Source organism: Varanus komodoensis, unplaced genomic scaffold (genome assembly GCF_004798865.1).
Source record: "Varanus komodoensis strain SLA01 unplaced genomic scaffold, ASM479886v1 scaffold32, whole genome shotgun sequence".
NCBI classification, from domain to species: Eukaryota; Metazoa; Chordata; class Lepidosauria; order Squamata; family Varanidae; genus Varanus; species Varanus komodoensis.
Window position 1 is genome coordinate 24622728 of NW_025335798.1, and position 25241 is coordinate 24647968.

A 25241-nucleotide genomic window follows, 5' to 3' on the forward strand; every position below is an offset into this window, starting at 1 on the left:
GAGATTTAATCAACCACTAAACATTTTTTATTTAAAAGAAAAAATAAATACTGCAGAAACAATAACCAAACATACAAAGTGACGGACATTTGTTAAAAAGTGATGGATGTTTTGCTGAAACAGTTAACTTATTTTTCTTTGTACAATACTTAAATACAGAAAGCACTTGCCGGCTTTTTTTTCTTTTCTTAATACTGCCTTAAGCATACCGTTGCATCAATCAAAAAGTATATTATGGTGGCAATATATCTGGAATTTTTATGGAAATTATGCTTCAAAAATGAAGCATTTGCAAAAATGCTTGCATTCAAACAAGCCAGAGAGAAACTCTCAAGGCAGAGTTCGGCTGTGTCCTCTAACACATAACAACATCTGCAAACTATTTTCAAGATTGGCTTAGTGGATGTAACAATAGTCATCAGTCAGTGAAAAGGAATTTGACAGAATCTGGGTCACACAAGTAATGTTTAATGATCACTGTCTGGATATGCTTGTATGAGACCTTTAGGATTAATGCAGTATCTGGTTTCCACTTGGGACCCCTTAAAGGCTCCACTGTTCTTCAGGCTCCTCCTCCCCCATTTCCTCTGAGTGCTCATTACAAGTAAACAGAAATGTGTAACAGGAGATGGTCGTCCATATGCAGCCATTCAAGAGAGGCATCATAATGGAGATAATTGAGTATGCTGGCTCATGTGCTAGCTTTAAAACACAAAACAAAAAAACGGCCAGTATAGAATTGCAGAAAAGTCACAGAGCCGAGCAGCACGTATTCCCTTTCCCGGTGCTTAGGCTAGCCTCCTTCACACCAACGGAGCTGCTAAGGAGGGGAGCAAGACTAACGTTCTTTCCTAATTAATGGCCTTTATAACTACATCTTAGCACCATTTGTTAGGCTTTGCAATTCGACCTAGGACATCCATATAGTATACAATTTCCCTATGAAGAAGCCGTCAAAATAATTTAGCTTTCAGATCGTTCATCATTTTTTTCATCACACTCACAATGGTGAAGATGAAGATTCTGTGTTTGAGAGGTACTCCTAATCAACAGGTATTTTCATCCCCTCCCCATTCTCTTCTGGATTTACATAATTAGAAGCTTCTGGAGGCTCTTTCCATTACCATGTGGCTTAATTTCTTCCTTCTCTAGCCATCTCATCCATATTACCTTTGAAAAACTCTTCACACAGCATTTTCCTCTGGATGATCTCTCTTTCCTATTTTAAGGACAAATTAGAAGAAAATACCATCGTATTCTTTGGAAAAACCAAACCGTAGGGCAAGCTTCACAATTAAAGAGAGCAGGAATATTTTGAATTTATTTCTTAAAGCAATACTTCAGCATGTAATCAAAATCAAAGTCGGTATTCCAAAAATAGATCTAAAGAATAAGCATTCTCCAGGACATCATTTCTTCAAGTGCTACCAGTCCTTTCACTTCTTTAGCACAAAGAGCTTCCTTTGTATTTGGTATTTCATCCAAGTCATATTGATATCCCTTCAGAATCCATCTCTTCCCATTGCTTCCTCTACATACCGACTCCCCAAGTACAGTTTCTTGCCTACTGAAGGTGAATCATGGCCTTTAAGCATTGACATGCCAAACAACAGGCCATTTTCACTGGGCACTTCTTGTCGAGTCTTCACCTATCCCACCCAAACACATTGTCCTTGTCATCGCCACTGAGGAAACCAAATCCTTCACATCACTGTACAACTCTTAGCTTTGTCCTTTCGCAGATCTGTGGTGACTGTTGAAAGTTCCGGCCGGCCAGGCATGTGTGAAATTCGTTTTGTTGCTCTCTGCGACTTGTTCCGCTTAACATTTTTATTTGTTTTGTTCACACAGGCCAGGGTAGCAACGTGAAAAATGTCTCTTACGCTGTTCTCCGACTGCAAAGCTGAGCATTCAATGTAAGTGGCTGCTCCAATCTGTTTGGCCATGTTTGCACCCTATGGAAAGGAAAAGGGAAATTCGCAAGTCAGTCATGAATGGAAATGCATAGAGCCCACACCAGTCATACAGTTACCTTTAGACATGGTTTTGCTTTCCAATCTTTTGAAAAAAGCAATACAAGTAACAACTGAGAATGGGTTTTCCTACAATTGCAGTCTAGAACCTAGGATTATTACATTACTGTCTCCATGTAGTTGCAAACATGGGTCTTTAAGGTGAGTATCTCCCATATCTGTCTACAGGTAGCCATACTAGGAAAGAGCTGACTCTCAGCATGGTTGCAAATTTTAAAAGCCAAGTTTTTTTTGACTTGGAATAAGTTCAAGAGCACTTATGATAAAGTAATGCCATGGGTAAGGAGTAATGGTCTGTCCAAATGCTGGTATTAGCACTCCTACGATGGAGTTCCTGCTAGCCCTTTCCAGTTCTTGGAAGAGTTTAAATACACCCTGGCAGTGGCAGCAATGGAGAACATGGATAGTTTCTTATACAGCCCTGCAGCCAACTTCTTGGGTTCTTTGTTAAGCTCGGACTAGGCCAAAGGATATTACAAGGATAAACCACAGCAGCATACCTGCTCCTCTTGACTACTGTGGTGCAGGCCACTGTTTGGGAAGCACTGTTCTCAGGGGCTTGAGCCATCTTTTTCTCACTACAGGTTAAGTAGGTAAATCTGCTTAGATTTTGAAAGCTTGGAGGAAAAACCCTAGCTTAAAAAAGAGGAAGGAAGAGATCCAGCTGAGTGTGGTTCTATCTCTAAGTCAGGGAAAGGCAACTTGTGGTCCTCCAGGTGTTTTGACCTACACCTTCCAACACACCTAATCAGTATGGCCAATGGTGAGGGATCAAGGGGCCACAGCATCTGTAGGCCATAGCATCTAACAGGACAACTTAAACGATCTCTTGTAACTGTCTTGAGATTTTTAAAATATAACATGGTATCGAAAAACTAGAAAGAGAGAGAGAGAGAGAGACAGAGAGAGACAGACAGACTCAGGCAAAGTTAGAGGCAAATCAGTAGGATTTATTTCCCAGTAAACATGGTTAAAGCCATATTGTATGTAGCGGTATAGGTAGATCAAGACAAAAATAATATTTCTCAAACATTCCCTTGTTTCACTAATTCAACAGGATAAATTATGAAAAAACCTGCTTGCCAAGCAAACACATAATTCTACACCCATTGAGCTATTCATTGCTGCATAAAATGTGCTTCAAAGTGGAGATACTGAATGCCTGTTGTGGTTCTACACACCAGTTACTTTAGACTGGGTAAAAATAAATGGTTACTGTGCTTTTCTGTTGCAGTACCAACACTTACTAGCTCAGATTTAACAGGGAAATATTGCCCAATTAGAACCCAAAGGAATGTCTATCCATTCAGACTGTATAAACACACATTTCACCCATGTCACCAGGAAGCATTTCGTGTACTTAAACACTGTAGATTCTACAGTGTAGAACATCCAGCCTAACTGAAATGATATGCATGATCTGGAAGGCATCCAGAAACCAGAGGTTAAAGGATGTTCAGATAAGCAAGAGTTGGAGTCTTGAGCAGGAACATTACTGAGATGAGAGAGTAGGTTTGGAATATAAAAAAAAAAATCCCTCAGCCAAAAACAACAAAAAAACAGCCTATCAAACAATGACTGAAGTTGCAAACAGCTGGTTTTTGGATTGTACCAGCCCACTGATCTCCAGTGATGGAAGTTAACCTTACAAACATCACTACACAAGAAGAGTAATGGTGGTGCATAGCCACTTCATAGGTCATTATAGAAAGCTCCGATTCAGAATCCTCAACACTCTTCAGATAGAAGCCTATGGCTGAAACCTTGCAACATAACCTTCAAACCTTTGAGACCAAACCAAAGTACTTGGAAACCACTGCAATGAACAGCACCATACTATGGCTTCCTAGTCTGGACTTTCCCTTTAATGTTTCTGTATGAAGTTGTGGGGGGGGGGGATGAGTTTTTATGTGAAGGCTGACAATAAGACCTCAGATACTACTCACTTGGGGGAAATGCAGTGGTTTGTGGCCCAAAGGGCAGTGAATTATCTTTTTTTACCAGGACACTTATCTCAAGAAGTGTAATTGTGATTTGGTGTGGGGAGAAACTTCCCAGAGCAGCTCCTTATTTATTTATTTATTTATTAAAACATTTTTATGCCGCCCCATTCGCCGAAGCCTCGGGGTGGCTTACAACAATAAATTACAATAAATATAAACATTAATTAAATTAATTAAATTAATTAAAACACTGGGATTCATGAAAATGTCAATATTCACTTTTTATTTTTGTTTTTTTTACTAGGAGTCTGAAAGCTTAATATTTCAGTTACTTAAAAAAAATCTGAACTAATGAAGATTCAGTATTGCAGAGTCTTGTGAGATATTCCTGTGGCTTGGGGATAAATGAATTTTATTCACAAAGTAGAGAGAGAGAGAGAGAGAGAGAGAGAGAGAGAGAGAGAGAGAGAGAGCGCGAGCGCGCGCGCGCGCGCGCGAGAGAGAGAGAGACACTGAGCAAAAACCATGTATTGCTTAGGCTGACTGCTGCTACTGTGCATTGCTGACAACTGCCTTTGAAATACTATTTTCCTTTTCTCCTTCCTCTCCCATGCACTGAGATTTTCTACCTTAGGGAGAAAAAAATGGATCGACATTATCTTGTTACTTATAGGTATTGTGACACCTGACGAATCATTTGTCTAGGTACCTTTACAAAATACATCAAGAAAAAAATGAGACAGAGGCTCTCCTTCCAAATGAGGTCTTCAAGCAAGTTTACTGTATCCTTTGTTGTCCCTGCAGGAAATTCAGCAGCAGTGGGAGCTGCAAATCAGGCCATGGGGGCTGCTTGTAGCCCATGGGCCACATGATGAGCATCCCCGAGATCGGCCTTATATTGCACGAGTCCTACTTGAAGCTAAGTCCCACTGCATTTGACAGGACTTATCTCTGAGTAGACACAGGGGATGCTAAGGAGATAAACAGGACTCAGGAAATGTTAAGGATGTAGAGTCAGCATTTCCACTTGAGGGGGAGGAGAAACCAATGTCCCAGCTGGCAGCAGAGCTGTGCAGATGCTCCTCTGAAGTCCTTCTGGAGCTCAAAATATTTGCATGCGTGCAATTCCACCAGAACAAGTTCTGTGGATGCTGATTATTAGCAACAAAACATCCAGGCTTTATCTTGGCTCAGACATGAGAGGGGGAGAAGAGAGCACCACTGACTGCATAAACTCAGTTCGGTTCCCTGTCTGTATCAAATTACTTGCCAAGTTCCAATGGACAAAAATATACTGAAAACAGAAGCGTTCGACACTAAGTGTCTAATCCGTGTAAAATGCAAAAAGAAGAACTCCTCAGCATTATGGAAACTGGCAATTCTATTAAAAACTGATTGTGTACGGAAGACATGGGGCACTCAGGCTGCAAATAAACTGTTGATCTTGCAGCCCGATTGTAGCCAAGTTTACTTGGGAGTCAGTCTTGTTTCAGTGCAATTTTCTTCCAAGTTAGCATGGAAATTCCCCAGAAGTGGGTAATGTGATGGTTGCTTTTCCATGGGATTTATGTTCATGCAGCCTCATGATTTCAAAAAATCCTATTCAGTCCTCATGTTACAATTCCATGAGGAGAGGAAAAGTTGCAATTAGTTTCACATAAATGTCCAATTCCCAGTTTAAGAGATATTACTTTATTGAGTCACTGAGATTGGTTTGTTTTTTCAAAGAGGAAACCAGCAGTTCTCCATTGTATTACTTAGAGGCACAGAAGAAGCACAATTTGGTCTCTTCTTCCACCCAAAGACAGACAAAGAAGAGGCCATGTTAAAGTCAGATCCGTGTCCAATTTAGTAATCCAGTCTGAATGCAGAAAGGAGTGTGGAAAGCAAAACATTTGCAGATCTGGTGGGATGTAACTACAGGTATGCTTTGAAAGAGTCATTTGTGTCTGATTAGATATCTTATATGTGAAGTCCTTCCACCATACATTTTATTATATTTATTATTCCATTTATGTATTTTTTTTTCTCTTGCCAGGGACCCAAGGATGCCTGCATGATCCTCCTTTTCTCCATTTTAACTCACAGTGACCCTATGAAGTAGGCTACAGTGGCAACAGTCACCCAGTGAGCTTCATGGCTGAGTAGGGAATAGGACCCAGATCTCCTGAACCCATCATTCTGCTCTCCCCTGGCCCTTGAGACTCATGGGTAAAGAACTGGTTTATGCAACAACTGTTAGACACCGAAGAGCACCCAACTCCCCTGCCCTGGTAAAATGGCTCGATCCATTAGCAGAGAAGCTGCTTTAAGCCAAGTCATACCACTGGTCCCTCTCGCTCTGTGCCGTTCACTCCAACTGGCTGTGACTTACCAGGGTCTGAGACTGGAAGCTCTCTCACCCCTGCTGGAAGATGCCAGAAACTCAACCTAGAACCTTCAGCATGGAGACCATACATCCTGGCCCAGGAAAGCAGTGGCCTACAGACACTGGTAGTGACTGGTAGTGCCACAGACCTGACACTTACTGATACACTCTATCCAAGGAGCAATGGAACAAATCAATTCAGAAGTGTGCATCACTGATTCACTAGCAATGAGCCTAAGTCATGGCACTTACCTGATCATATGATACTGGTGTCTGCCTGTGATTGGACAGCTCTACTAGAGTACTAACATCTGTACGCAGGTCAGACTTGCAGCCAACCAGAAGCATTTTGGTGTTGGGACAGAACTCTTGGATCTCACCTTTCCACTGTAAAAAATATTCTATGGTTAACATGCTGGTACTCCAGAAATGTCCAGATTTATTTATTCATCCTTTCCTCCTCTCAATCTTTTCCAATTCCTTAGAATATTTTGGAGGGTCATGCATCACCATTGTTTGCTGTAGTTCGTTCAAAAGACTGCAAAAGTGGGCAGCATTTTTGGGCTGGGGGGCAGAACTGGCAAGATAAAACACTGCCCTGGAGCTCACCAGGAATGGCTGTCCTGAGAAGCACAGCAAAGGAGAAGCAAGCCACCCAGAAGAGCCAAGGGAAGGGTGGGCTCTGAGCTCAGCACACCAAACAGCTCCTCTGAACTCGGTTTTCAGCACCAACAGCAACCTATGTCACAGCAATCCCAGTTTAAAAAGTGTTGGTTTTATTAAAATAAAGGGAGGGAGGATCGCCATGACAGACACCAAAAGCAGAGTCTGGGGGCCACTGGTGTTCACAGGCACCATGTTCCCGATACACAGAATGCAACGAAGCACTGGAGTTAAATGTTTAATATTTCCTAACCCTATGAACATTAGCTGTGTATTTAAATTTAAGAAGTGTACAGTGCGTGAGAGAGGAAAAAGAGAAGAAGAATTGGCCTGCGGTATCTTTTCCTTTTCCTTTTATTTTTGTTCTTTAATTCTGCCTCAATAAGGCACTTGAAGCTGTTCTCAAAAGATCAAACGTAAAGTTTAGGAGAAAGAGGATCGCTCACCTGTCCCAGCCTGTCTCAAATTTCTATACCGCCACTATTTTGAATCAAAGCCCTGAAACGTTAAGCCTTTCCTACCCCCAAAAGGCTGAGGAAAAGCGGGTGAAGACATGAAGCGCAGCATCCCCTACAGATAGGCCAGCTGCCACAGCAGAAGTTACCCTCTCGCTCCCGGTGACTCATTGGCTCAACTGACAGAACAGATACTATCAAGGAAGTTTCTGAAAGCAAGTTTAAACAGCTTCCCAAATTACTAGCAGAAGTATGTAATTAGATTCAAATAGGGCCATAGCCCATGTCACACACACAGTTTAGCCTGCATGGTGAGAAACTTAACTTGCATTCCAATGCAGAATGGAAGCTCTGCTGCACACCGCACTGCCACCCGCTCACTCCCTCCAGGCGCAGAGGAGTCAAAGGCAAGTGGCTGCCCGAGTGTCCCATCAGTAACGCTTCTAACCCTGGGTACGTTGCAGGGTGTGTGGTAACAGTGGGGCCTGAAAAAGGAACGGAATGCAATCCAGCATTCTTCATCACAGCCAACCATGGAAAATGTGGAGCTGAAGTGCACCCAGGCTCCATGCCAGGGCTGGGCAGTCTGTGCCCGTCCAGATCTTTTGGAAGTGTTCCTTTACCTTTGGCAGGGCTGGTGGGAGTGGTAGCCATTAGGCGACCATTCCTGCCCCATGCAGGTGCTCCTTCAATGCCTGCACAAAAGCAGGCATGCAAGCCCCACTCCTGTCCTCCAGCAAGTGCAGCCCATCATGGTGCAATCCATCCATTTGCACTGTTTTCTGACTGCATAAGGTGTACCATCTGAAGGGGTACTCATATTTAAGTCCCACTGACTTGAATTCACTTTGGCCTGCTTGTACCTCCTGTATACATCACAGCCTTAAACCCACAGGCTGCAACTCACACAATCAGAGTCATGATTAGCCCCAGTGCTGCCACAAGCACCTCTGGGAAAGATCTGGGAGATACAGAGATGAAATACAAGTGCAATGGCAGGGCTGGGTAGCAGTCTACAGTTCTGTATGGACTCTTCCCTGAAAAGGTCAGTTTGGAGATGAGAGATGCGAAAGGCCATTGATATGCCTGAACTTAATAACAGCACTCCTGCTGCTTGTGTTCTACAACAATTAATCAGTACAATATGCCTGTGAGGTAGGTGGAAACTGAAATAGGAAGAAAGATTTGCCCATGCTTCTCTGAAAGTCGATTTTCACAGAACTGCAAGTCAGTTTGGTTCCCTATTCCACTGGGTCAGTATGACTCTGTAGGTCATATATACAGAGGTCACTGAATACACAGGAAACCCTGATTCCAAAGTTCTGTTGACACTGGCAGTAACAGCTGTTCCTGGGACATTAATGATGCTTGTTTTACCATAACTGAATTGGATGGCAGGAAGTTAAGGTAGAAATGGAATTAGTAGACGGCCTATTTAATCAACTCACTTGGAAAATGGGAATTTTGATCTGCTTCCCCCACTTTGCAAGAAGTTTCCAAGGCAAAAGAGCAATAAGAAGGACTCCCATGTATCCCAAGGGCATCCCCCAAAGTATAAGTTCACAGAAGGCTTTAAGATTTGAACTGAGAACCCCAGCAAAGAATTCAAAGAGAAATCACAACTTCAAATGTCCTGAGGCAGACTTAACTGGAGAAGTCGCAAGACTAATATTCTTAAACTTTCACCTGGTCTACGTTATATGCAGAGTCATTCAATAATCAGTCAGTCTGGATCTTACTTTCCCATACACAGATGAAAGCACTGACCTTATAATAGCTTCACCTATACATCTGTAGTAATTCTTAAATGCTTACCTTTTTCAAGACACTGTCAAGGGTTTCTGGACGGCTAATGTCAAAACAAATTAAGACTGCATCGGAATCTGGGTAGGAAAGTGGGCGGACATTATCATAGTAAGGAGACCCTGTTAAAATAGACAGAAGACAACAAAAATGGTCAGGAGAAGGAACACAATGGCTATGTAGTCAAATGGTTTGCCACAAGAGTGTCACTTTCATGTCCTCTTTCGGTTCTTCTTTCTACTTCCCCCTCCACAAACTTTCTAGGTCCCACTGCCCTACAGAAACAGGAAACCTCCCTATCTGCAGTGCATTAAGTTCCCGCTTCAGATGACGCCAGCATGATCTCTGTAGTGGTTAATGCACATGGTGAACAATTTTCCCGTATAGTAGATCACTACGCAAGTCAAACCTTGGCCTCCCCACATTGCTTTTTTGTGAGCAAGCCACAGAGCAGCGGTTGATACATGTGGGGAGCTGGTGCTCAGCAACAGGCAGTGCCATCACAAGGACCAAAGAATGTGACTCCTGTCCAGATGCAGTCCAGATGACTAAGCTTCACTACTTCGGAAGACTATTTTGGTTTAAAGCAGGGGTGGGCAGACTGTGGGCCTAGAACCACACGTGCTCTTTGGCCTACTTTGGAAGTGCTTGGCATTAAGAATCATCCATCCCTTCCCTGGATGGGAAGCAAGAGGGAGGCAGAGAAAAGGGAGTGGCAGAAAGAGAGAAACAGAAAGCCTGGCCACCTAGTACAAACTTTTGGTGCCTGACAGAACCACACGGGAATACAGCACTCAACAGAAAAAGGTGACCCACTCCTGGCTTAATGGCAGGAGACTAATACACCTCTTTTGAAAACAGACCTCTCTGCTATCATGTCTGATTCCTGCAAGAGTGCACAGGGCTGTTACCTCTATTTTTAATTTAGTAACTATAAAGTTTAGTTAGGTTCACTCAGTTATTTCTTCCTCTTCCAGGATCTGTTTGATCTTTGGAGCTGCATGTTTCATTAGTCCCATTCCAAGTCAGGACATCATGTTACTATGCACACAATGCCTTTTAACAGTAACCAAGGCCTCCCATCTGACCTTTAGCAATACAAAGAGAACAGACTACATGGTTGGTGCTCTTAAAGAGCCCAGCCTGTACCCATACACTTGGCTAACCTAAGATTCTTTATCTGAACATCTAGACCATCAAGCTCCCTCCCACCCACCCCCATGAAGATCCTAGCTGCCACTGCAAGGCAACATGCCTGGAGATGGATCCTTCCAAAGGACACACAGGCCTATCCCGGTTTTGGAAGCTCTGCAAAGTTCCATGAGTGTATAAATCAGATTGTGCCACAACAAGCCAAATGTGTATGGCAGCCTCTTGGAGGCTCAGTAGAATTCCTATCTGTGCTACCTGCCTAGAACGGGAACCACTGGGCAGGTCACAGTGACATCTGGAAGGAGACAAGATCAGACACTTAGTTTAGGAACTAGAAGTCCATGGGAAACTCACAAGCAGAACATGAGGCTGCAATCTCCACTGTTGTTTCCCAGCAACTGAGATGCAGTAGCACAGAGCATCTGAGTCTGGAAGCAGCATACAGCCATCTTGATTAGTACCCACTGATAGACTGATCAGGATTATTCAGCTTGGTAACATGTTGTGCAGGCATGATGCAACTCAGAAGTGGACTGACGTTTGGACTTTCACTCCCATAAGCTCCTGCTGGCATGGCCAATGATCATGAATTCTGGGAGTGGAAGTCCGAACATCTAGGAGCTAGGAAGCTGCTCTATTTTGATCACACCATTGGTCCAACTAGGCTTGCCAACAAGGATCAAGAGTCTCTCTCCAAGAATGGATTCTTTCCTGGCCCTACCTGGAGAAGTCAGGGATTGAACCCAGAAACTTCTGTATACAACACTGATGCTCCACCTACAGCCCCTCTTTAGAGCGACCTTTTGCCCACCCCTAGTACAAGCAAGTCAGCAGGCCTGCTACAACCCTCATAATTCCCATGAAGTCTGGCACAATTGTAGGGCCTGACCCTGAATATATGTATGCACGATGATGGATATATTATGTCAGCACCATCATTAACATCAGACTTCAATAAAACACAGTTGCAGCACCCAGTTTAAATCAGCTGCTAGTTTATTAGAGGGAAGTTCTCTTTCTGATACAAAGGTTCAGCATCGCCTCTCATCTCACTGTCTCTTTGACCAAAATGCTTGCTGAAGCGAACCATCTCTTAAGGAACCCAGTGACTAAAGTATTTTTAGATGGTTGAGTGCTCTCCCTGAAGAATCTGGTGAAACCACAAAGACACACTGGGCGTGGGGCCACAGTAATATGTCAGCTTTGTTGAATGCTCTCATTCGGTGTTCCAGCCAGCTATGTCCACTTTCAGGACTCCATTTCTTCCCTCACCCCTGGTTTTCCATAATGCTCTCTAGGAAAGCAATCACTGCGTACACTCCACCCTTATTTGGCTCTTCTGAAGAAGGGCCTCCTTAAGTGTTTTTCCCCTAAAATTGTTCTGTAGTTTTCCAAATGACAGGGTTCCCTTATGCCCAGTACGTTGCACACAGAAGCTGAGGTTTTGGCTACAAAAGGGTTAACTGAGAAAGAGGACTACTGGTGTGAGTTCACTATTAGGAAGATTGGCTATGCACCACATCCTAGAAGATGCACTAGGAAAACATGCTGGCAAATCAAAACTTAAGGATCTGGTTGCAGTCAAAATATCCAGACTTAAATGGATGAAATGAAGACTGTGTATCTAAGGCTGTACAGAAATTACAGTGTAATTGGATTAGAAGACCCTCTGTGAGGAATACCCCCCATGCAAAACAGCTCCTGCTGTTTCAGCATGTAGTAAGGTAAACAGCAAAAGGAATGCATCTGAAAGACGGTTCGGCTGGACAGCTAAAGACCACATGGAAAGAATTTGAGGAATGCTGCCTTTGAAGGAAACAGGAACATAAGGACAGCAACATAAGGACTCTGCTCCGCCTGAGATTTTCCGCCAAGTTCTCCACAACCTCTAACGGCTCACCTATGTATTGCTTTGGAAAGAGTGCTACTGAACATAAGCTAGCATAATGCTCATCTCTCAGCATATGAGAAATGCACAGCAGCCTATTTAAACCTGTGCAGGAAGGTGGAGTTTCTTTTCTCCTATGGCAACATACATCTTCACCAGTCCAGCTTCAAGCAAGTGTGTGTAATGGTTGAAAGGGGCCTGAGGCTTTCTTCAAAAGCAATTCTATGATCCCCGAGCACGCATCCTAGGACAGGTTGCTCGTATTCCCTCGTCCAGGGTCAGAGACAGCGCTGGGCTTGGAAGGGTGAGTTGGAGATTAGACTCTCCTCAGCCTCCTTGCAGCCAATCCAGAAAGAACTGTGCAGTTGCCCTCCCAGGTCAGAACACTGACCTTGTAGGAGAGGAAAGGGGTTTACTGGGGTGTGGGGAAGAAGCATCTGAAGAAGCCCAGGTATCTCTTAGTGTGAGCCTCCTCCAGCCTCCTCCCCTTTCTCTCCAAAGTGTCCTTGCTAGATGGACCCATCTAGCAAAATCTGTAGGACTTGGAGGCGAAGATCATCTCGGACACTTCACCCACCCTGCACTAGATCATCAGATGCCCTGGAGTTCAGGGGCTTCTGATCACCAAGTGTATAACTGAAAGGACTGCACCCTTATGAGCTGTTCAAGTTGCCACTCACGAGCCTTTGAGCTGGGACTGAGAGTGTGTGCTTGGGTGGAGAAATCTAGGATTTCTACCTCCTAGAGAGGAGGGCATCTCCTGCACAAAATGCAGGACAATGTCTGACTTTATCTTTCCAAGGGAATCACCATTCCACAATTCCAGAGTTGCGTTCAATGGCAGTTTCATTGGTCTCTGCTGGGAAGTGGCAGTCATGCTAAGTGTATTGCTCTAGCAGAGCCTTGCAAAACAAGTGCAGAAGCCAAAGTGGCTATCATTGCATGTGTTAGCCATTGCTGCTGTAGCTGCTGATGAGGGCAGGAGAGAATATAACATGTAAAATCACTTGTCTATCTAGTACAAAGATGCAGGAAAGCCCCTTCCTCCACCCTGGAGGCCAAATCCAGCCCTGCCAGGATTCCAATCTCTCTGGGGTTTCCCATCTGATAACCCCCTTCTAGACAGCCAGGCCTCCTTCCTCTGGCCCTACCCTCTTTTTCTCCATCACCAATCTTTTGATGGCTTCCTTGCTTTGGTGTTGTTCCCAACTCCTTTCTAAAAGGCTGGTATGAAGACTTACAGTAAGAAGCGTAAGCAAGAGTCTATTAGCATTGGAGGTCCTTTCCCTTTTGCCTCCCGAGAGCTTCTCAAAAGGTGAAATTTGACCCCCAGGCTGAAAAAAGTCTGCCCATCCCTCCTAGCCCCATACTTTCTGCTCTGACAGCAGCTCTCAGGAGCTCAGCCTGTTTGGTCTGATACAGGCTAAGTTATAATGGCTTGCCTAAACTTAATCAAAGATCTTCATGGTGCACAGGCATTTTAAGCCTGATCTCCCTTCCCAGTATTTACGGAACAGTATTTGATTCCCAGGAGCACCTTGGCCACAGCGCAGCATCATTCCTCAGTTCCATAAAAGACTGTGCCAACTTCAGAGCATCAGGCAGGTGTACATCAAATTGAAATTTCTACCCACAGTGATCACATAGCTTTAGGCATATGCCATATTTTCTTTTCAACAGAAGATTCTTGAAACAGGTATGGGCAGGCTAAGGTCTTTGCTTTTAAGGACTGTTAAAAATTTGGGCTGAGACATTACTCACTCAAGAGAAGAGTGAAAGCCTCACCCAGAAAAAATTAATTCCTTAGACACATACCTAAGTGTTCAGTCACCACTCCTGAACAGATCCAGCGCACCATATATGTACATGCATACGTATGGTGTGCTCATCTACAGAGTCAGATTGGCAATTACGTCTGCCAAGCTAACTATGGAGAAAAATTTCCTGCTATTATAGGGCTGCATGCTAAGACAAGTATATGTGGCTTTCACATAAACAAGACAAGCTGGCATTCTTCTCTGGGAAAGAATGAGAGGATTTAAGTGCATCCTTTAACAGCACATTGAAATAGCATGCTTCCCAGAGAAATGTGCTTGCTAGTTTCTTTCAAACAGCAATAGTGGCATCCTTTATCACTGCCCAAAGAAGAGAGCAACTGGGAACAAAAGCTGAGAGATAGAATTCAATAGGGCATTTCATCATTGCCAATCTCCTTACTAGAACAAAATCCTCAGTCTGAGGAATCTTGGGAATGCGCATCAAGCCTAAACAGACCCTTTTCAACGCAGCTCAATAGCACTCTGTTCAATCTCTTTTCCCAAGATGGTGTAAGAAAATTTGAAACCATGCCCAAAGCACAGAAAATGCACAGATTGAATGCACAGATTGATTTAATCACTGTAACGCCAACAAAGCTTTGGGTCCAGATTGCTTGCGTGCCTGTGTGTGTGCGCACGAGAGAGAGAGAGAGAGAGAGAGAGAGAGAGAGAGAGAGAGAGAGAGTTCAATTTCACAGGAAATGCAAGCATTGTATTCACTGTCATTATGGAACTTTGCTTCCAAAGTGTTTCTAGGCAGCATACTTCTGTCGCAGGCTTGCTTCACTCATATATTCATATGAGCCTGTCACAATCTGGCCATTGCAACCAGCGGAACACTCACAGGGTAAAGATCCAACAGACAACATAAGAGATGACTGAAACAACACATTGGATCTAGACTTCGTTATGCTCAGAGCAGACCCTCAGAAATCAGTGGGGCTGCTATTCATCACAACTACCCCAAATCCCTTCAATTTCAGTGGGTATAGTCTAAGCATGTCAAAATGTGGCTCCAAAGTTTGCCATTATAATATGCACTGGGGTTGCCCAGAACATCCCCAAACACCATCAAAGAGTCTTCTGTTAGACTGGGGCTTCTGAAGTGAAGAATATGCACTATGCTTGGTGATTAATGGCAATGCTATGGGCTGATTCAGCATAATCTAAAGTATTGATTTAAAAACATGTTTCATTTCACTGAGTAATTTCTTTTGCAGAAAAGAAAAACTCATTGAATTACAGACTTAATTTCTCCTTCTCCCAAGTACTGTAGTGTTAGGAATGGAATTAATAATCCTGTAACACTTTTTAGCATTTTAAACTTTCTGGGATTTTGTTGGGGGTGGGGAGGGCCACTTTTTAAACTGCTTTAAAGGCCAACATATATTTGTAGAATTAGCAACTATTTTAATGGTTTCCTAAGACCTGTCAGTTACTTTTACATGCATAAAAGTAAATGGAACTTCAAGTGAACAGATTGGCCATGAAGGCCCATGATGCCAGATAACACATATACCTTGGCACATATATCTTGGCCTACCCTCTTGCAAGAAAAGTGTAAAAAGAAATAGCTTCTTTCTTCCCGATGTCAATGTTGGCTTTTCTACTGGCAAGCAAAAAGCATTATTCAACTGAACACAGAAAATGCCCCTGCTTGCATTGGTCACAGACTAGTACTCTAATGAAAGACGGTAATAACTTGTGGTCACTCCTTGAGTCAGCCATCAGCCAGTGCTCCTGGGGTGAAAGGCTGCCTCATTGCTTCCACTGCCAATTCCCTAACCTGACCAGTTATCCCATGAAATACTAGTCTCCAAGCTATCATGAGTTAAGAGTGATTCTTAAATGCAATTCAGCTTTGGTGGCTAGTTTTTAAATCAACTGTTTCGGCAGACGTGAAGTCAGTTGCATTGAGTATTAATGTTGAGGAATCAGGTGACTTTTGCCATTTGCTGGAAATAGGAAGAATTATAAGATTTTCAGTTTAATGGTATCACAGTGGCCTCTTGTTCAGATATTTGAAGGCCCCTTCCTCCTCCTGATGCTGCTGCTGCTGATGATGAAATGCATTTTCAGGTAACTTTCAAGACCACAGTATCCCCAAATTGGCTTAAAATAAAGTAGGTCTTCTTGCATCTATTGACTGAGTGGCCAATTACAGAAGGCTACAAAGCAAAGAATGAGATTTGAAGTTGCAAAAAAATCTTAAGTTAGACCATTCTCTAATTCTAAGCTCCAATTCAAGAGTTTCCACTGAGTGCTTTCAGGACCCAATTGCTTGTTTGGTCCTGGAGTGAAGAAACTGTGGCCCTCCAGATGCTGTTTGACTACAATACCCATCAGTCTTGACAGTTAGCTACACTTCCTGAGGCTGAGGGAAAGTGGAGTCCTACAATATCTAGACACCCACAGGTTTCTACCCCAGTCTAGTTCAAATGTATGATTTACTCACAGAATGAAAGATGCACAGAAAACAACAGAACCATAAATATGTCAATCTGTTTGCAAGTTTTAACAGCTTTGTAGTTTTAATTACAAGACAATCCACACCACTCTAAGTATCCTTATTGACAATATTAAGCTCAAGTCCATACATTTAGCCTACCTTACTATTCTGAAGTTCACAGAATCTATAAAATAAAGTTATGTCTACAGATGGCCTTTGTTGCTACATAGGATTACTCTGCAGTAGTGAAATTTCAATGCTTTAAAAAGTCAATTTTAAAGAGAGATAGAGATAAGTGCTTGAACTTTGATGGGATATTCAAGTTACCAGAAGTTGGAAACAGGTAAATGCTCTTTATAGCTCCAATTACATAGAATCTGAAAGGCTTTTTTGAGTTCTAAATGATATATCACTGTGAAATGATCTGGCTAAAAATGAGCTCATTTACTGATACGGCTTCCATAACGTAACTACAGAATTGTGTATCATTTCCTGAAAATTGTTCTACAGCTGCTGCAGCTGGTGGAGAATCAGATCCTTGTGCTACCCATTTGTGATAGCGCACAACTCTTTCTTTATCTACATCAGTGAAGCTAAAATACAGCAAGGGCTTTCTGAATAAGTTTGACTCTTGCTCACAGTACACCTGTTCATGGGGATGGCCAAGAGCTCAGTAGAAGAGCAAAAGGTGCCAGGTGCAATCCCTGGCATTGCCCAGTTGAGCTGGAGAAAATCTTGCTTGAAAGCCTGGGGAATAGCTGCTAAGCAGAGTCGACTTTACTGGGCTATATGGACCAATAGTCAATATAAGGCTCACCATTCCAGCATCTGCCTAGATATGGAGCAGTCTATAAATACTATAAATGCAATGGATAAATAAATAAATAAATAAATAAATCAGACAGCTTCCTATGTTCCTAAGATACCTGACATAATACCAGAATATCTTTCCAGGAAAGCTTTGTAGACTGTAGGATGAAAATATTATGCCTACCCATTAATAATTTTTGTCATTCTTTTTCTGTATGCTGTAAGTGGGACAGGTATCATGGCCATCAGGTGCTTGTAGCTCACCTAAACAGGAGCAAGAGTAAGAGGCATCACAGGCCTGGCTGTGGTGTAAAGGAAGGCCTGTGCTGAAACGCCATCCGCTCCCCAATGTACTAGACCAGAGATCAAACCACACTAAGACACTGGGAGCTACATAAGCACTGTGCACTCGCACAGAATGTGTGGCAGGCTCATGAAAAAGGCAGGCTACCATTCCTCTACACTTTACAACATTTTTGGCAGGCAGCAACTTTAGTTTTGCCAGATTGTTACAGAAGGGTATGGCAGCTTCCAGAAGGAACACCTCTAGACCAACCTTGCCCAACTTGGTGCCCTCTGGATTTGGACCACACCTCCCAGCATTCTTGATCATTAGCTGGGCTGACTGGAGCTGATGGGCCCTGCAGTCCAAGGCATCTAGAGGACCACATTGGGGATGGCTGCTCTAGATTAAGGAGTCAATGGATTACCACTCAAATGCTTTCAGTCAGGTCAGCTCCGGCTATGAATTATGCTACAAAAATTCCGACCTTCACTGCTTTGCCTGTACTCCTTTGCTATTGCCCTCTCTGGCAAAGGCAAAAGGAGACCTGCTAATGCACAAACCTGAAGCCAAACAGCAACTAATTGTGAACACAATTCATCCAGAAATATCCATACAAGATGTGTGATGATTTATATGAGACACTTATTTAATGGGAGCACTGGAGACTAATAAAACCATATTGTAAAGTCCTGGGAATGCCACTGTCAAATTCAACAGGACTGTTAAAAAAGAAAAGAACCATCTCCCAAGTGGCATCATTAACATGGGCAATGACGTCCACACATGATTTTCCAGTGGAGTGCACAGCATAGTCTTTCCCAGCCGGATTCCCCCGCCAGCATGGCGATGGTCAGGAATGCTGGTGTGCCCCAGGTTAGGGAAAGCATGACACAGTAGATGCATTCTGAGAGTTACTGAGCTGCAGGAAACCAGCAATGATATAATCATGCTTGTGTTTATCATCTTGCTTAGTTCCATACTTTAAAAACTACTATAGTGCTGCCAAAACACAAACAAAAGCTGAGATCACTTTCTTCCAGACAATCCAAAAGATGAAACTCTTGCTGAATTCAATCATTTGCAAACGGCAGAGTTTTGTTGTCTTTAGCCTGGATCACTATTTTCCCATGGTTGCCTCCAATTAGAATCAATAGCCAGACAAGTACTGACCACATTCTGCCTTTAGCCATGGTTGATCTTCTTTGCCACCTCAGTTGCTGCAGCTCTGACCAACTTAAGCAAGAACGCTTCATTGCCTGCAAGATCTGTGCAGCTGAAGTCAGGCCAAGGTCTGGACTCAGGCTAATAAAGACAGGCCAAAATCCTACCCACAGCTGGAAGTAATGCCCACCGATCTTACTGGATATTACTTCTGATTGGACATAGATAGGATTCTGCTGCCAGGCCTAAAAAGCAGTGAGAATGCCCATGCTAAAGCAAAATCACTCTACTCATATCTGGAGTTTACTCAGTGATATTCTCAAATCCTTTTCAATTTTCAGAAGTAGAAATTGCTTATTCTTATCTAGAACCAAATAAGAACACCAGATGAGAAGAAATGAAACCCAGATAACCAACAGGTGTCAAAAGGGCTATGCTGGGTAAGAACAAAATCACAGAACAAATAAGTCTGGAATCACACATCACTGAGAATGTTTTTAAAGTGCCAAAAACCTTCCTGCAGTAATTATTAAATCCTGCCTGGAAACTTAAGGCCATGCCCTAACTGTATCAAGACCAGGTAGAACTAGCCTTATTATGTAAAAAAACATATTGGAGTATCTGCTGTAATGCCAGTAGCCAATTTCAACAGGATTGAGTGGCATGACACCTGTAATCCAGTATCAACATGCTTACTCAAGAGAAATCCTGCTGAGTCCAATGGGATTTAGTTCTGGTTGTTAAGGATAACCTGAAAAGTCATGCTCTTTCCATAGACTACCCTCAAAGTAGCCTGTAGTTTCTGAAACCTCATGCTTTTAAAATTAAAAAGTCTTTTGGATGCTTTGAAATGACTTCTATTAACTTCTTTCCTGTACCTGTCCATTTTTATGCTTGTTTTCCTTCTACAATGATGGGGCAGGCAGAAAAGATTAATTTTGTTCTTCTCACAGTCAAGTGAGAAAGACAGTAAGCATTCCTTTTAGAGAGCCAGCGGGGGGGGGGGGGGAGAGGAGCCAGAACTGCCAGTCTCACAGCTGTCATCCACATCTGGAAGTGCACATTCTAATAATGCCAACAGCAGTAATGCATAGCTAAAACTGCTAAGGCAGAAAGAACTTAACTGTGGTTTCTTCAAAAGAGCCAAGCAAGTGTTGCCAGATTTACAAGACAAGCACAGACATGCCCCTTCGTTCTTTTTACCAGCGTTAACTTCCTGTCCGCATAGGACAGCCCTTTGTGCTACAAAGCAGATCTCATGCTTCAGGCTCCTGAGACTGGCAGGCAAAACCCCTCCCGGGGTCCCAAAGTGAGGACAAAGCCATAAAGGAGTCAACTGTACTTTTCACACTAGCATCAATTAATTGTGTATCTCTTCTGCTGTTTTGCTTTGGATGGATGGATGCCCACCTCACTGGGTGGTCCACTCCCTCCCTGCCTTTGCAGTTCCTGGGTGATGAGAGACAGCCCTCACATTCCCTTGCTAGTTGCTCTCACCACCCTGCACATTCCTTTGTCTCTATCTCCTCAGGAGGACTCTTAGCATTCTTTCACTCCATATTCTATAATATGCCATAAATGTCAGTGAAGAGACTTTAACTCTTCACCATCAAGGCAAAAATTTTACAGCCCTCATCTCCATCGTTGGATTTGTTCTGCAGGAACTTACAAAAAAAATTAAGCATTCTCAGCACATGCCTACTATATCCCCATCAGCACTAAATGAAAATGAAATCACTTATGCCATTAAGGGAATCTATTTAGAATGACCCTAATATACTTTTCAAGTTTGTCTTTCACCAGTTACATTCTTTAAAGCAGGAGCTGGGCAACCTGGCACCCTTGAGATGCTTTGGACCACAAGTCCCAGAATCCCCAAACACTGGATATGATGAATGCTGTAGTCCTAAATATGTGGGGAGTGCCAGGCTGTCTTTGCTTCCTTTAGAAGATTCAGTCTTTCATCCTATCTCCATTCACTCATCATGGTTATTATACCCAGGTTATTATATCCATTCACTCATTCTCACAAAGTATCTAGCACAACTCAGAACTGGCATGTTTTGGGATGGCTACCTGGCATCTTAGATAAGGGCTTTGCTGCAATCCCAGTCAGCATCCTAGCAGAGCTACAACAAACATTTTCAAGTTGCGAGGAACAGATTCCACTGGTGTTTTGCCACAACCTCCTTTAGCACATTCTATGCAATGCTATGCTTGAATGAATACATATGTACCACCAATGCTGATTGTGCCAACTAGCCTCTTGACCACTTTCCTCAAGTGTAGCATGCCTCTTAAGATCACAAGATGTGGCCACCCTTGCTCTGGAAGGCCCTTGTACCTTTCTCATTCCCTCAAATAAGTCCTCACTGATCCAAGTTATGCCTTGTCTTCCCATTTCTCCCACCATTTTTGACTACTGTCACAAGGCAGCACATGGTTCTGCAAGACAGTGACAGGAACTTAATAGTAAATCACAACAGAAGAGCAAGATAGTCCTGAGGGTGATGTACAGGAAAGTCAACCCATTTGGAAGGATGTTAGTCAGCAGCATGGCAGTGGAAGATTAGAAGGGAAAGCATCTCATGCTGTAATCCAACCAAGAAGGGGAATCTTAGCCCTGGCAAAGTGCAGACTTGTGCAATGATCTGTTTTAATTAGCAGGATCTCAAGACCTGCCAACCAGAGCTAAGTGCAAAATAGTGGTTAAGGAAGAAAGGAGGGATAGTCACTTATTGCACTACTTAAGCTGTACACTGAAAAGACCTGAATACAACTTCTACTTGTGGCTGCAGTTTCAATTACACAGTGTTACTACAGATCCAAGTGCAAGACAAAGCCTTCTCACTGCCACTGCTGCTTATTAACTGAAAATATCCTGCTTTTGCTGATCTGCTGTAAGCTGTTCCTCAGTCTATGGGCAGATCAGATCTACCTTCAACCTGTTCTTGCCCTGAGATACCTAACTCCTCCTACAAGTATACATAGATTATGTTGCCCATCACAACCACCACAAAAATCCAGCTCCTTCTTTTGACTTCCATTATCTTTTTGTTAGGATCAGTTTCAAAAGCTTTGCCACCCCCTGCTGGTTTTACAGCCAAACCCTTCCAATGACTAGGCACATGAGTAGCTCCCCGCCCCCCCCCGCAAGGCTACCAAAATTAACTACATTTAGCTAAAGATATTGTATGCATTTGGGGAAGTCCTTACTAGCTGAAAAGCTTCGGTATGAAAAAGTCCTCATAACATACTTAGGCAGTTGTGTAGCTACTAATCTTCTTGCTTATGTATATCATGTATTACCACAAGGAGAACGCATGCTGGTTTTCACAGCAGTAGTGACAAATATTAAAATGAAAGGCTATAATAACCCTCCACCATCTGTTCAGCTAATTATCACAAGGACCTTTAAAGTTAAAATCAGGAATAGCAAATATGTCCATCACTTTTTTAAGTTAAAAAAGAGTCACAATGCTCTATGAGGAAGTCCATTACAAAAGAATTCTAGAAGGCAAATAATTACTTCATCCGCAGAGTGTTAACAGAGGTTTTAGCAACGGCTTATGAGTATTGCACAAATCAATATGAGTCACTAGAATGGCATGGAAACAGAACAGACATTCCTGCTACGCAGTAAGTATTCCCTTACCAGAAGTATCCCAGAGACTGAGTTCTATCCTTTGTGTGTCTATTTCAAAACTGGCCGTGTAATTCTCAAACACAGTAGGGACATAATTCTGGGCAAACAAAAGAGAGAAGCACAGCATTACCATCTCTTAAAAGTTAGCACCACATCAATTACAGCATCTTTCCATGGATTCAGCAAGTGTGGAGTTAATGAGGATAAAAACACCTGAGATGTCCCCCTAAATTTGCCCTTCATCCCTCCAAATATTCACTGTTTAGCCACTGAGTGAGACCATTTGCACCCGTAATAATTCTACTTTATGCTTGAAATGCAAATAAAAACCTTTAGTAGCTAAAACGCCCATTCCATTTAACACCGGGTCTCTTCCACATTCACATGTAGGTACTCCCTGCTAAAAGGCATTCTTAGGGCATTTTTTCACCAGTGCCCTAACAGCAATGCTGCAGTCGGCTATGCCGAAGTAAGTCCCACTGAATTCAGTGCGGCTTACTCCGATATAGGAAGGTGCAGGGTTCAGCCCAGGGCGCCCCGCCGATGCAACAGTGACCTCGGCGAACTTGGAACTACAACCTTGCACAACTCCCACAGACATCCATACACCACTGTGTTTTAAGGTTAACTTATACAGGAGTCAAAGGCTTGTGAATTTCAGTGCAAGGCTGAAGCCCAGGGGCTATCTCGGCAATCTAAGGAGCCTTTTCCACACACGAGTCTTGAGCGGGCACGTCCTCGGGCTCTTCTGCGCAACCGCGCGCATGCACGCAGGGCGTCCGGCCCCTTCCAGGGCTCTTTCGCATTCTATCCCGCATTAACTGCGCTCCCGCGTGGCTCATCCCCGCACCGGAGATGCGCCGCGGAGCGTCTCCCGTGCAAGAAGTGTCCTAGGGTCTCCTTTCCGAGAACAGACTCAACGGGCTTAAATGGATTAACCGACTGCGCGGAAGGAAAGTTAGCTAAACCCAGAATGGGCTTTACGCTTGCTTGTGCCTGTATTATTTTAAACCTACACAGGGCTGAATCTCCCCATAAATCACACAAGCGAATCCACGCGTACCTCAGGGAAGCAGTCCTTCGCAAAGACGTGAAGCAAAGCCGTCTTCCCACACTGGGTATCCCCAACCACCACTATTTTGCACTTCACATTCTGATTAGGATCCATGATCGATTTGCTGGATAGTTTCTGGCTGGCTCTTCTTTCCTTCATTGAGGTGTCCTTCGCCCTTCTCTTGCTCTCGAATAAAGCCCGCGAACTCGCCAGTGAGGAGGGAAGGCAACACAATCAAGACACCGGAGGAAAGCCGCACGGATCGCTGCCGGGCGTTTGCGGACTCCCTCCTCACTCGCCCACTTCTCCTCCGGATCCCCCCGCTCCCTCCTCACCAAGTCCGGCGCCTTGCAAACTGCTTTGTTTCACCCCGCCCCGCCTGCATTTATAGCCCCGCCGCCTTCCAATCCGCTGCTCCGGGAGAGAAAGGCAGCGATCCGCCCCTTGCCCTTTTATGGAGCCCGGCAAACGTTGCCCAGGAGCCGGTTGCGGCCGGCCAACACGCGCCCTCTAGGGGAGAAGCGGACGGGAAGGAGGGCGCCCGAGCGGGAAGCGGGGAGCCGGGAGCTGCCCTGGGTACGTGGCCAGGGCTTCCTGCAGCGCTCGCTCCCCATCGCCGTCCATCATGTTTACTCTGAACGAAGCGCAGCGGAGCCACTTCTAGATTTCGCTCTCTTGTTGCCGAGCTCGTTCCCCTGGGCTTAATGTATGGCCTCTTGCGGCAAAGCCGGGTTCACCCCTAGCGGGCGGGAATCCCTGTGTTTCGGTGGCAGGAGCGACCCCTGGAATGTGGGAAGCAGTTGTAAAGCAAGCTGCTTCTGCTGGTGTGTAGAGAGAGTGTGCCTGCCCTCCACCAGGAAGCGACCGGAGACTTCTCTCCACGTGTCGAGTGAGAGTCTGGGGCAGGTGGTGGCAGGGCTTCCCCAGCGCCGGTGTATTTCACCGTAAAAATTAAATGGCCCTCCTATACACTCTCCCCACCCCCATACACACTTTCCCTCAGCATATGGAAAGTCTTACAGTGAACTGGGGCTCTCCCCTGGAATTTGGCCAGCCTTAGAAGTGAAGTAATCGGCAGCGAGGGCGGGAGGCGCATAAAAAGATGCGTCGGGGAGGTTTCGGTGTGCTGAACTGCGCGTGATTGCCTGCTAAGGCACATCACTGAGCGGGAGGGAATACCGAGAAATGCTGGTGAACTAGGACTGTCACTTTAATAGGCTGAGCAGTATCCTTCATCATCCACCCATCCACACCTGCACAGATACTTCACGGGAGTGAACTGTACCTGTTTGTTTTTTGCTTGTTGCACAGAAATCAAAGGCAAAGGAAGCCCTCTGGGAAAACTTGCAACCCATACTGTGAAGATGTTGAGTTGTGGGGCACAGGGAAGGCGGTGCAGATACCCTTCAAACCCTGAGAGGACAGCCATAAAAGAACAATCTTTGTCCCATGATATGGACTTTGGCCCCCAAAGATGAGGACGTTGTAAGTGTCTGCATTTTTTGGATCCCACAGCAAGGCCTTTTGTTGTTTGGCTTGCGACATTTTGAATGGACACCTCGTTTCCAATGGAAAGGCTGCCCAATGCTGGTTGTGAGGCTACCGAGTATGGGGAAGGGGTTCCAAGGGGAGGTTTCAAAGCATCCTCCTTCCTCACAGCCTGCATGTATATGCCAGAAATGCAGCTGAGTTCCTACAGAAAAGGGAGAAAGG

The 25241-nt window shown here is 44.1% G+C and overlaps 1 protein-coding gene across 1 annotated transcript; it reads right to left on the reverse strand.

Moving 5' to 3' along the window:
• RND3 (Rho family GTPase 3) lies at positions 1-23862 on the reverse strand. Its single transcript, XM_044438284.1, has 5 exons — positions 23538-23862; positions 22484-22571; positions 9278-9387; positions 6597-6731; positions 1-1955 (listed from the first exon to the last, which is right to left on the reverse strand). Exons 1-5 carry the CDS (start codon positions 23685-23687, stop codon positions 1704-1706), a joined length of 735 nt encoding a protein of 244 aa, XP_044294219.1. The 5' UTR covers positions 23688-23862; the 3' UTR covers positions 1-1703.
• Positions 23863-25241: the final 1379 nt, after the last annotated feature.